At 35.8% G+C, this 13562-nt stretch overlaps 1 protein-coding gene and 1 long non-coding RNA gene across 3 annotated transcripts; one reads left to right on the top strand and one right to left on the bottom strand.

Moving 5' to 3' along the window:
* Nucleotides 1–1017: 1017 nt before the first annotated feature.
* LOC149047388 (uncharacterized) lies at nucleotides 1018–7982 on the top strand. Of its 2 annotated transcripts, none has more exons than XR_016186443.1 (2): nucleotides 1018–1143; nucleotides 7044–7982. It is a non-coding gene; the product is annotated as an uncharacterized LOC149047388 (long non-coding RNA). The 2 variants fall into 2 exon arrangements; XR_016186442.1 differs by lacking the exon at nucleotides 1018–1143 and adding an exon at nucleotides 6197–6311 and having other exon boundaries at nucleotides 7044–7843.
* Nucleotides 2831–13505, bottom strand: LOC113683421 (neuroplastin). The gene is made up of 8 exons (XM_089205756.1): nucleotides 13355–13505; nucleotides 11168–11374; nucleotides 10303–10467; nucleotides 9443–9760; nucleotides 7988–8140; nucleotides 7140–7310; nucleotides 6157–6265; nucleotides 2831–4867 (listed from the first exon to the last, which is right to left on the bottom strand). The coding sequence occupies exons 1-8, from the start codon at nucleotides 13416–13418 to the stop codon at nucleotides 4765–4767; spliced, it is 1290 nt and encodes a 429-aa protein (XP_089061882.1). The 5' UTR covers nucleotides 13419–13505; the 3' UTR covers nucleotides 2831–4764.
* Nucleotides 13506–13562: the final 57 nt, after the last annotated feature.

The raw sequence follows: 13562 nt of genomic DNA, 5'->3' as shown, positions 1-13562 counted from the left end.
TTAATTAACTATTCATTTGGAACAAACCTGTGATTTTGCATTGTTTAAGAGCTTGAAATTCGTCTCACAAGATAAACATGCGGTGTCTCCTTTTCAATGAAGCAAGATAGAGGATAGATATTGATTCCAAGAGAGCTTTTAGAAGATTTTGACTCTGATGTTATTCTTTTACGTTTTCCGTAAACATAGAATTACCATATAAAAGCCTGCATGCATATGAATGAAAATGTATATCAGACTTATATGATAAGAACTTTGATCTGGGCAAGCTGAAAACCTGTTTTTTTACTGCTTGTTGTTAAAACTGCATATTGGGTTCAAACGCAGACAGTCTGTAAAATTTATCATATCTTTAAAACAAGCTCTGTGATTGGATGATGTCGCAGACCACTTTTCTGCTCCACGTGACGTCAGCCATACTTCCTGCTACTTTTTGCTTATTTAAGCCTATTTGAATTCGTGCGTCTCGTTTCGGGAGAGAGATTTTGTCAATATGGCAAATATTTTCTCCAGTATTTGCCTTCCTAGATAGAGAGAGTCAGATTTGAAGCGAATTATCTCGGTCATTGCGAGCTTCGTAGTTCTCCGCGTCATATCGCCAATCATCTTCCAGGTCTTTATAATCACCAAATACGTACGCAATTTCCCAACATAAAGAAATCATGAAACTCAATGAAACACAATCCTTGTTGCACTTTTAAGAGTAACTGAGCGCAAATTCTTTATTTCTGATCTATTTCGTAAATGAAAAGCCTGCAATTACAAGGCTGTTCTCCAGAGAATACTATCAACCACAGTGATCAAAGAAAATGAAAAAGGAAAGTTAATCAGATGCTTTCAAACAGCTTATGTTATGGGTAAATGTTGTCGTTTCTAGAAATCTCCAGACTGCTGAGTCATCGTAGAACCTTCCAGAACATTTCTTCAAGTCACGTATTTATTATTTAATATTACTTAAATAGTTCTTGTGTAAGCTTCTGGAATGTTCCAGGACACTGTGAATATAGAGAGAGACTCGCTTAGGAGTAGTTGTTGTTGTCGGAGCGACGACTGTTTTGAAAGCTATACCGAGAGAGAGAGAGTTACTGCGGAAGATCGCTTATTTCAAGGAACTTTGGAGACAACATCGAGATTGTGTCAGTGGTGAGCTAGGATATAGACTGTGAGGCTTAATTAAGTTTATTAACGATAAGTATTATACTGCTTTTAGGAGTAGCTCCTTACTAAGAACATTACTCGCTGTTAAATAAAGTAGTTGAGTTTGTTCGGTTAGATTATACCGTAACGCTTGTCATTTTTGACCAGATGGGCCTGAAAAACGAATGCTCAGTGAAGTTGATAATTGATTGGATCTTTATTAAGGTGATAAGGATGAGATTCGAGAATGCTTTAAAGGTCACCAGTGTGTCGTCACAAGTGTGACCAGAATGTCTCATGAAGGACTGAGAGATTTTATTACTGCTATTTAGCAAACAACGAAGTGAAACTTTTTTATATTTTATTGACGCTGAAGATGCAACAGTGGCGACACCTTTAATTTTTTTCTTCGTGCCTTGTTAGTGGCTGAAAAAAAAGTAGGAACTTTTGAACCAAGGGTGTAAAACATTATACGGAAAGACAAAACCGAAGCGGTATAAAAATTACCAAAGGAACGGAGACTGTTTTATTGGAAACGAGGAACTGGACGAGGAGTCGCTTGGTGATAGAAGAGTTTGGAAATTAAAAATCGAAATTATTTTAAAAACACAAAGGATATCACAAATAAGCTCATAAGGTTTCTGCGACATCATGTCGCCGTTGACACATGTTTACAATGGGCAGTTAGCAGTCACTTGTCGGCGCCATGAAGGTTAAATATTTAAGTGTGAGAGTGATATACAGACCTTTGGCTGATGCAAAGACAAAAGTTTGGCGCGAACGTAGACTGCCTGGGTGTTAAATGCAGATTACGTGGGATTTCAACTGAATGCGTGTAGTTTATTGAAATTTTCCTTTCTTAAGGAGTATTAAGTTTCTTTAAGATATTTTTAGCGGTGCATCACAGTCAATCAAAATGTGCCTCTTGCCATGATGACGGTAGTGAAAGGATAGGAGAGCGGCGACAGATTTCTTAGGTCCAGATTATTGTTTAATGTTTTGGACCTAACCGTTCACAACGGTTGATAGCTTTCCGATTATTTTGAATAAGAGCACTTTTCGACTGACTGTTGTAAATCTAAAACCAAAGAAATTTAACGGCTAATCAAAAGAAAGGAAAGTACTTTATTAGCAGATGAGAATTGAAAGTAAAAACAACTAAGTTGCCTGAAGCGCAGGAAAACGCGAATTTCCAAGTCGTGATTGGTGTAACTTTTACATCAGATGGGCTGAGAGAGTGGTCCAATTCTCTGGACCAATTATAGAGCAAATTAAAGCAAAGCCAATGCAATCCCGGGACACTTTCGACACTAAATTGAAAAGAACTCCGAAGGACCGATAAGATATTCTCACTAATTCTTCAGCTGAAATGTTTTTCGTGTAACACAAAATCACCCTCACTGAACTCCTGGACAACACTACTTCGCTTTCATCTTTGATTCAGTTGAAGCCCCAGTATGCCGCCTTCACCCCATAGCGCCAAATAATCAAGATATCTTCGGTAAATTATACTTTAGTTAACCTAATACTGTGCAGTCCTCGTTTCGTTCAAATGCAACATCCCAGATAGCGAAATTCTCGGTCAATACACAATTAAATGTTTAATACTCCGTTGATTGGATCAATTCGTGCACTGTGCATTCAATTCCATGCTTGACAGGCTGGGATTTACGCTAAGAAGAAACAGTCACTGAATATTTTCAATGTTTATTAGATTAGGTTTCAAGCCATTTACAAGCGAGTTGAGAGAAATCATTCTCTAAATATGTAACTCATAAGAGGTCCAATTTTGCTCCACTTTCTCCGTCAAACAACAGTACAAAACTAACGTTGCATCACAGAAAAAGCGCGACAAGAGGACGGCGATTGCGTTCCAGCCAAAAAAAGCTGCTGAACACGGTCTAAATATCATTGTTTACTTAATTAATTCTTCAAGAGTGAGTCAGAGTAACATGTGCGCCGACATCGTGCATCGACACAAAACCCTGGCACAAAAATTGCAAATAAATTGGGCTGGTTATTAAACCCTTCAACCCTTAAATGTTACGAAAATCTTATTTCCCCTTTCAATATTACTTCGTGATCAAACACTACCGTTATGAGAATAACGAAACTGATTTCCACTGAATGAAGCTCTGGATTGTAAAAAAGTCTCTCCGCGTCAGTGCCATGAATAATACAAAGTAAATAGTATGAAGAATATGCACGACGTGAGGGTGTGAAGGACTAAATGCACCTATTACGGTTTTCAACGACCACTGTTCCTCAAGATTTGTCCTTGAGTGGGATGTTTGATGGTGTTTTTCCACTGTTAACCCTTAACTCCCATGAGTGGCCAAAACAGAATTTCTCCTTACAATATCAATACAATATCAAGCAAACTAATGATGAGAATAAAGAAAAAGTATCGATTAGAGGATTATAAGTTAATGTAATCACAAATTCTCTAAACTAACATCACAAGAACTGTATAGCAGATTGTAAGGAGAATTACTAATAAGATCTCGGAAGTTAAAGGGTTAACTTTAAGCCTTGTTGACACAGATCACAAAAATGAACGCTTTCAAAAACCGTTTGGCCAAATTGAAGCTTAAGCTAAACGAAGGAAAACCGTTCGATTAACAACCGGTCCACTGTTTTTTCAGATGACGCTGCAGAATATCAACGAGAGAATACAATGACTTTGGTTATGATTGTGTTTCAAGTAACAAACTGCATACTTCAAATTGACCTCCTAGTGATAAAACTACGGAGCTATATCGCTCCTTCCTAAAAATAAAGTTCAATATCTTCTAGACATCGCTTTGATAAATTTCTTACAGCTCGTGTATTATAAAGGAAGCCTCCATTGATGAGACAAGTTGCTGATGTTGTAAACCTCACAAACTCATAAAAAAAAAACAAAAAGGGAAAAAGGCACCAGAATGAATACAAACTACAAAAATATACATGGCCACATTGATGGTTGAATTTCCTGATAGGTGCCATTTTAAATGGTACGACGTTACACGGTTGCCACAAATTATCATCAAACAGTACTTCTTACATTCGCAGTAGTTCATAGAGGATTCTGCAGATAATAGGCCGATACTTACGTCGATTTTTCTAAAACTAAATACCTCATTGCCTTTTACGCCAAAATAATTAAATACAAAAGATTGTTTTAGATAATTCAAAAAACAATTTGGCTGGTGCAAATGGGAAGGGGGGGAAGAAGAAGGGAGAGAGGTTGCACACGAGGGAGATACTCTGATACCCTCTTTCTGTTTTCTCCCTCCTTCCCAATCTCCTTTCATGTCTACCTCGCCGAGTAATCCCCCGTGACTGGCATTTGAATAATCGGTCATTAAAATTTTCACTGTTTTCGCTTAACTATACACGAAAATGGAAAAATCAGCATCGTTCTAATTAACGTAAAACCTCTAAATGTGTCTGATTCGATAAGCCTTATAGCAGTGATGAAAAAGCAAACTTTCGTCAGTACTGATATAGCAGCTTTCGCGAAAACATTTAAGAAACACGTATTTCAAATAAAATTGCAGTTACTCTTTTATCTTAAAGCTCTATAAGAAAAGCCAAAAAAATTGACTAGGATGGGCTACACACGTACAATATCAGGAAAACGTTCTAGGCAACTGGGGTTTCACCCGCTTTACGCAAGCGCACTTGGCCCCTTGTGCCATTTCCGTCATCTGTGGAACTGTAACTGAACTCCATTCGACCATCAACCCTAAGGAATACATAAAAGGTTTGCAGCAATTAAGATTGAGAAATGGATGTCAGCATCAACACATTGTACAATACACAGTTAAGGAAAAGCAACGGAGAAGGTACAAGAGCTCATAAGCGCAACGATGTCACACTAAGCCTCGTTTTCCATAAAATTTTCATGAACCGTTGCTACTCTCTCGTTACTTTCATACTCTCAATGCTTTGGGAATACTTTCCTATTAAAGGTCACCAATCCGCCAACTTGAGCATAAACAAGCCACTGCTCTGATAGCACCTTGATAACTGCATGCTCTAACATTCTCGAAGGAGCAGTCAGTTATATAATAGGTCAAGTGTGGGTGTGGATGGGTGTTAAATGAAAAATCTGAGAGCAACACATGAATACTGGTCTTTTTCAAATCACTTGTCCATCCCCATACTCGTTCCCATTCCCTCCTATCCTACCCCTCCATAGACATGGGCCGTCTCATGTCAAGAGCCTTTAGTATATGAGTCAATCAAAACGATTTGTGGCACAGAATTCAAGTTTTATGTATAGTAGCTATATATTTAGAGAAGTTTATTGTACGTAGAGAAATAATGTGTGTACTTACTTTTCAGCTGTTTATGTGCAGCATCAGTAAATTAAGAAAAAAGAGGAGAAAAGCTAAACATTAGTGACTTGCATACATATGTATACATATACCAATATGTACACTGTATGTACAATGTGACGATACAACAGTCTCTTGTATGGGTGCTGAGTAAACTTCATTCAAAATAAAGAATTTTTTTACAAAGATTTTAATACTGCGTGTGGGCCATGCCCACTAGAGGTCTTTTTAGAAACTTACTGAAAGCTAAAATACAATTTATGCCTTTTCCTGAGCATTGTTGCCCAGATTTAATATTCAATATACACTTTTAAAAGCCTGTAATACTTCAACTCTTTCATTTCCAACATCTAAAGCTTACTTCTCATCACAGTTCACCATACATTTCTTAAAATTTTAGCACTGAAAATTTGCTGTTCAGTCAATCGATACCCACTAGTAAATAATGATTTTTCTTCCTTCTTATTGCTTGTGTTTTGATCAATTAGATTAAACAATAACTAATCACAATTTCTGATACAAATGTTCAAATAAATTGTATCTTCCCTGCTGCAATGCAACTTTGGTGACACAAAACGAATACCACTTACAACTTAAAGAGTCTTTATTTTCAATGGGGAAGGCGGAAAAAATGAAGGCTTAATTGAAATACATAGAGGCACCTTTGAGCTATTCATAATAGATACTGTTTCACAAACCTTTCTCTTTGTCCTTCTTTCTCTTTTCAGCAATAAAGATGATTAAGAAGAGAACAAGGGCCTCAACAATAATACCAATAACAGGCCACAGAGGGCCCAATCGATCTATTACAAAAAAAGAAACAGAACCAAACACCATTGGTGGATACTCGTAATACAATTCAAAGTCACATAATATTCTACGCTAAGATAGAGTGTATGCCACCATTCAGTAATAGTTGGAATCAAATGAGAGCAACAGAGATTTCAGCAACTATAATACTAATGATAATCAAAATAATCAAAATAATATAAATATTGATAACGTTAGTGATAAGGACTATGATTATAATAATACTAAAAATAACTATAATAATAACATTAATTGTACGTGCTACTAAATTTCCATGCATCTATCATTGAGATTGTTCCATGAAAGTGTACACCAACAATTTTTATTCAAGAGCTGCAATGCATTAAAAAAAACAAATGAGTGAGCACAGCTAACAAGTGAGTTTTTTGATGCATTGCAACTCATGAATAAAAATCAATTTAGCACTTCCCATGGTATGTTTTTATTTCATACATGCTGAGATTTTCCTTCCTGACAGACACATTTCAAAGATTGGAAGCAAATGACTGTGAAAATATTTATATCATTCATCCAATCAGAGACACCAATGATAGAACTTCACTGTGAAAATTTCAATATGTACAGTATGAGATAAAGTGATGATTCTGAAGACATACATGTACATGTTCATGTAAACTTTGACCCTCAGAGTGACTATCATCTACATACATCTACATGTAATTTCTCCTAATAGCATCACCCCTGAATCAAACATTACCGTCATGAGAATAAAAGAAATGATCACCAACTGAAGAGATTCTTGATTTTCAGACACAGGCCCTTCTCAGTACCAAAGGAAATGCATAGAGAAGTGATGTTGGGGTACAAAGGATTACAGCAAGTAAAATAATCAAAGTACAGCCTCACCTCTGACACGAAGAATGAATCGCTGGCACTTATATTCTACATTTTTGGAGCAGTTTGTAGGAAGACAACAGTAGTAAAATCCACGGTCGCTATACTCCAGTTTAGATATGGTCAGAATATAAGGATCATACATGCTAGCTTGCTCGATCTTGTAGTGTCCGTCTGATTCATCTAACAAGAAAGATAACAAAGGTAAAACAAGAAAGAGTTAATAATTCAAGAACAGATCATTTGCCTATGTGGTCATTAAAAGACCATAAAAATTGATTAACTAACACCTATTTACAAGAGTGAAGTTGGCTGGTGGTTGATATTCACCAAGCTGCAAAGTGGTGAGGTTGATATCCAATATCCAGGTTAATATTGCCTTGTTATCTACTAAAACAGTGCTCAAGACAATAAAGCACAAAAAAATGACCTTAACTTGTTTATTCCTGCAACAATTACAACATTTTTGGAAAAAATCCCATGCAAGTTGCTCAGGATGAATAGCAAATGATATTCTGAGTTTGAGTTGCCAATCAGAGCACTACTTCACTGGTATTCACTGTTTCAGTATATGCTACTAATTGTCAGTATAATTGCTCAGGTTATTATAGAGATGTGCACACTCTGATTGGTTGGGAATTTCTCATATCTTGCAATAATCAGCTCACTTTTTGTCAATGTTTCCAAGTAAGTGTTAAATGCAATAGAATACTTTTTGAGCTGATTATTCAATCATAATTATTCTCTTCCCCTTTGGAAAATTATTGTTAAATAAGGGCAGTTGATGATTAATCAAGGAAAACTTCACTGAATTTTTTTAGGGGCTCTGAATAAAAGGAGTATCATTCTACAAAACTTACTAATACAAGCCTCCACAGTTTCTTCATTCTTCTTCTTCACTTTCCATTCCACCTCTAAAGGATATCCTTTTGCAGCACACTCAAATGATACATCATCTCCTTTAAATGCCACCTTTTCAATGTCTTCCTTTGGCTTTGCAAGCCTGGGAGCAACTAGAATATTTCACACAGGCAATGACCCATTAAAACACTTGAAGTGTGCAAATACATAAATAAATGCAATCTTTGAATTATGATACAACATACACTTTGTACTGGAAACTATAAACAGTAACCTAAAAATTCTCTGATCTATGAAACTGAATTAACTCTCTCTCATGCACCAAAGAAAAATGTCAAAAATGACAAAATACCTCCCTTACAGTATGTACTTGAAAGAGTACATGACCTTGAAGAGAGATGTTTTTTTTAATCTTGTCACAAGTGTTCAACAAGGAAAAATCCTGGGTCAACTAGGTTCATCAACATCGACTTATCAGCTTACATGCTTTTTTACACTCACATCTACCAACAAATTTTCTCAACTAGCTAACAGGGACAAGTATGGCAGAAAGATAAGAGATTTACACTACTGATCAGATTTTGGCACTTCCAGGAATATAAAACTGTTTTCATCCTTTGGTATTAAGTTTTTTAATAATGGTATGGCTTTTGGTGGTCAGAATGTTGCAGGAGTGAATGAATGCCAGCCAGCTTGTCAGTAAAAGTAGACACCATTGAAAAAAAAAACAATAACGACAACAACAACAACATTGACCCAACTTTTGTTTGCAGCTTTTACTTTCAAGATCAAGCTACAGCTTATTCAGGTATTGAAACTGAAAACAATGGAAATAAAAACAAAAGAAAAAGAAAAGTCTGGTTTTTGAGTTAACATCTACACTTCTGCACTGCAGTCTTTTCATTCAAATTTTAAAAATTTTGAGCCCCTTTGAGTTACCTGGACTTTTGAATGATGGGCCCTGTAGGTTCTTAAATCGGCTGATTCCCTTTCACTCCCAAGAAGTCATTGGTAATTCCCTTGACTGTCTGCCATACAATTCTTATGATGTAAATATAGAGAATTTGGTATTGGATCAACTGATAATCCTCTAATGGATAGTCATCTTTAATCACATCAATTGTCTGGTAGCAAGTGACCAAGACAGCCTTTCTTATTGCATTATCAATAAAGTATGAGGCAGACAGGTAATGAGAATATAGAAATATTTCAATTATGGGATTTTAGTTAAATTAACTGAAATAACACCATAAAAAATTAATTACAGACAGTAACGATAATTACTCATGAGATCTTAGGAGTGAAAGGGTTTTATTACTAGACTTTTGAGCAGTGTGCCCAAGGTTCTTATTAATAAGTACCCCTACATAATGAACAACCACTGTAGCTTTTTCAAGAGAATTTCTTCAAGCAAAAAAAAAATTTCTATCAGCACAATTGTGTATTGTACTTACTCTTTATTACTGTGGTATCTTTAACAATGTACTCCTTGATGTTCCTTAACTTTACTACCAAACTACAGGTGTATGTTCCCCCATCTTGGAAACCAACATTTTCAAGCTCCAGTGGGGGTAAAAAATCATTTTGCTGCTCTGCATCTGGATCTGGATTCCGCACACTCTCCAACAACCTCCCATCCTTAAACCAGGAAATCCTCTTCAGTGGGGTGCTGTATTCGTTTCCTCTTTCAGTAAGGTTGCAGAAGATTTTTATATTATCACCTGGATCAAGTAGAATGGAGTCTGGGACATTCACTTTTGGGATTTCACTTTCTGAAATGCAAAATTGTGTAAACCATTAAGCAAGGTTTATTGGCCATCTTGTTTATAGTGCTCAAGTAACAGGATGGGTGGATTTTTCTGTTTATTAGTAATAATCTTTTTTCTCTGTTGGAGTGGAGATCCACTTGGTTTATAGAGGTACTTTGCTACTGTACCTGTGAATTGTTATGTAAAAATAGCTAAAACTTTACAATTTGAGATGAGGGCATAAATCTTGATAATTATTAACCACTTACACTACATGTATGCTGGATGCTCACAGACTTTGAGCTACTGAAAGTAGCCACACTGTTACTGCCCATCCTATTCTCAGTGGCATAGAGCAAAAAGCAGTCATGCTACTTCCCCCTCAATAATTTGCAAGTCTTTAGAAGAGTTAACCCCCCTCCTAGTATTCCCCCTGTTTCCTGACAGTTTATTGTTACCCATCAAAACTCCTTGACAGAAAGGATAAATAGACTAGACACATGCGCTTATTTTTAGGGTAAGACTATAAGGTAACGAAACTCCCCATGAAATGTAAACAGACTTACCTGTAATAACACTGACACTAAAGCCATGCCTCTTTGCTTTTACGCTTTCATCTACTGCAAAAGCATGGCACTCATAGCTTCCAAGCTGACTGTTCTGACTGTCATCTTCTCTTGTTATATTCTTCCAAGTCATGGTAGTAAACAATTTTTTTATTTTACCTACACCTAAGAAAACACTTAACTTGTTAGCAGGGAGAGAAGGATATGGCTTTATCCAGGACTGAGGGTAGCAATAAGGACAGAGGATTAGGGGAGGTTCTGATTCAGTTTCAGGCACAAATTTAAGAAAAATTAATGCATCACATATAATTATGAAAATGAAAACTTCAAATCTCTCTGTCAGTAAGGACAAAGTCAATAAATGACAATTTTGAAAATTGAAAATTACCACCATTGTTGTTTTTGTAATCGTGATTCAACACATTTTTCCATCTTAAGAATTAGCACCAATGCACTCTGTGATTGTTATTTGAGGATTGTTGATTCATTTATTTTCATACTTTAATGAAGTTGGCTTTTCTTCTCAGTAAAGGGCTATTGTGTTTATACGATAAACAAAATAATACACAGTTCCTTGTAGATATGAAATTTTTCTTCTCATGTTCAACTCGACATCTCACTCGCTGCGCTCACTCATGAGCAATCAAGTTAAACACTTAAAGAGAAATTCCATATCTACACACACCCATGTATTATTCCCCATATATCACCCTCGCCTCAAATGGAATTTCACTGTTATGACTTATAACACAATAAGCCCAAAAGTGTAAGAATCCTGTTTTGGGAGTAAAGTTTGGAATTAAGAGGTTGTTGTTTTCTTTTTTAGGTGCTAGATGCATTAACTGTAATACAAATATGTACTCACCTACATATTCTGTTTTGCTTGAGAACAAGTAATCATCACCAGTTACTTCCCTGTATAGATTAAGGTCATCTCTTCGATAAAATGTTATATTTTTTGGTTCTTGTTTACCAGTTGCATCAAATGCAATACAAGTAACATTGGCTGAGGTGTACTCAAGGGGGTAGATGTTCTCTGGAAAAGGTTGCACAATTCCAAATGGTGGTTCCCCTAAAAGAAAAAAAGGACAATTTTATATCCATTAAACCTCTGAAAATGCTCATATACTTATATCTAATATGTAAAGCACCTCCTCCTAAGAAAGAGATCCAAACTGACATTACTCAAAAGGTTGCAAGGATGCCAAAAAAACCAACTACATTTGAAAGATTGATGCACTATTCTGCATGGGATGACAGATGTTAATTTGAAACTGTAATGGATTTTTACTCATACCTTCGAAAGATGTAACACACAATGTGACTTAACCTATGCTGTCTCTCCTTGATATGTAAAGTATTAACCCTTCACCCCCTAACATCAGTATGCATATTCTCCACACTGTTCTACATACATTCACAGAGAGACTGACAGGGAGAATTTGTGTAACAATCAAGAGCTGCTTTAGTTGGTGATCATTTCCTCTATTCTCATAGCTTTCATGTTTGATTCACGGGTGAAATAGTAAGGAGAAATTAGACACTAGTCACTCTTAGGGGCTAAAGAGTTAAGCCAAAGTGCTTAGATCTGTCTTGGTAATTTACATTGATATATTACACATATTAGTATAGGTAATCACATGATTTCAAGTGCAATTTGGAATAAATAAGCACAAGTAAATTTTTTCAAAGACTAACAAAATTGCACAAGTCCATAGAGTGAGTGCAATTTGTGGTATTTATTCCAAATAGCACGAGAAAATCATGTGATTACATATTAATAATATACAAGACAAAATATGAGATAGCTTATCAACATTATGCAGAAGCAAGGTGCTTGCATCAAGTGCAAAAATAATTTATTCAAACCCTGCAAATAACATCGTGCATTCAGTCAAAACAACCGCGTACAATCAAAATATTAATATACAAAGATATTTTCACATCATTAAGGTACAAAAAAGTTCAAAGTCAGGCTTAACAGTTCAAGGAATTGTTCAGTCTGGTTTGTGACTTTTTTGCATTGAATTACCTGAAAACTGCATCTATCTTAACCAATCAGAACTGAGTAATTTTTTCATGTATGTTATTACATTTTAAAGAATTAAAAGTCCGGATCACGCGCACAAAAATTACTAGATCATTCCATAAACAAGTATTGTTGTTATCTAGTAACTGCCCAAACACAGATCCGGTAACAGCAACATCACAGATTGTGTCATTTTCATAATAAATTTTCAAAATCGTCCTTGCCACATTGCAAGCATGTATTTCAAAACATCAAAAGAGGAAAAGTTTGAGCTAAACAATAGCAACGCTTTGTCAAAAAATATCAATCTCGGAATTCAAGCTCAGCGAAAAACGTGATTTTTAAATAATATATCTTAAAATTTTTGTGACGACGTAGAAATACCTAGTAAATAAAAAACACTAGTCAAAAATAATTTAACACATTCGACATCACATATCTTTCATCTGCAACTCTTGAAAACAATCTAAAGGCCAAAGAGCTAAATTCCATGGAACAAACAACATAATTATCTGGTGTTGAATACTCAGTCACGCTTTTAGATTTTCTGATCAGTTTATCCTAGACTTGAGATGATTCCAGAATTATCGACAATTTCTGATTGTAAACTTCAAAACCAACATCGAAGATTCAAGACACCGCCTTTCATTTGTAACCGCAAAAAAACCCGAGATGTTTTCGCCACAAGAAGCTCATAATTTGCATTGAGAGTTCGAAATTTATTCGAACAATACGAGAGTTAAACGCTTAAAAAGCTTCGAAGAAATTCTAAAATAAGGATTGATATGAGATCGTAAACCATCTCCACGAAAGCTTAGGTTTTCTTCAAAGGTTTCAACCGACTTTAAGGTGAATGCACAAATATAAATTCACAAACAGTTAACCGGCATGTTTTTTGTCGCTTTCCTCTCAAGTTTCATTTGCACAATAAGATTTGTTTCGGAAGCTCTTGCATGACAAGTAAAAGTTCCTTCATAGCTACCATTGAATTTTTTAGGGTTCTTAAAACAGATTCAAACTTACCTTGAGCCTTTACTGTTGCACAAACAGTGAGAAACAGAGGAATAATTCTCTCTAATACGGCCATGATATTCGCCGCACCTACCAGCAGTAAACTTTTTTATTAACTCGGCCCCAGGTGAAACTCAATCCCGGACAAACTTGAAATCGAGGCTGTTTGACGCAAGAGCTCTGTTGTTGCCCGTGTAATAATTAACAATTTAGGGACTCA

This window comes from Pocillopora damicornis, chromosome 4 (assembly GCF_964200805.1).
Source record: "Pocillopora damicornis chromosome 4, jaPocDami1.2, whole genome shotgun sequence".
In the NCBI taxonomy this organism is placed as follows: Eukaryota; Metazoa; Cnidaria; class Anthozoa; order Scleractinia; family Pocilloporidae; genus Pocillopora; species Pocillopora damicornis.
Note: the sequence above shows the minus strand (reverse complement) of the source record. Positions and strands in the feature narration are given on the sequence as shown.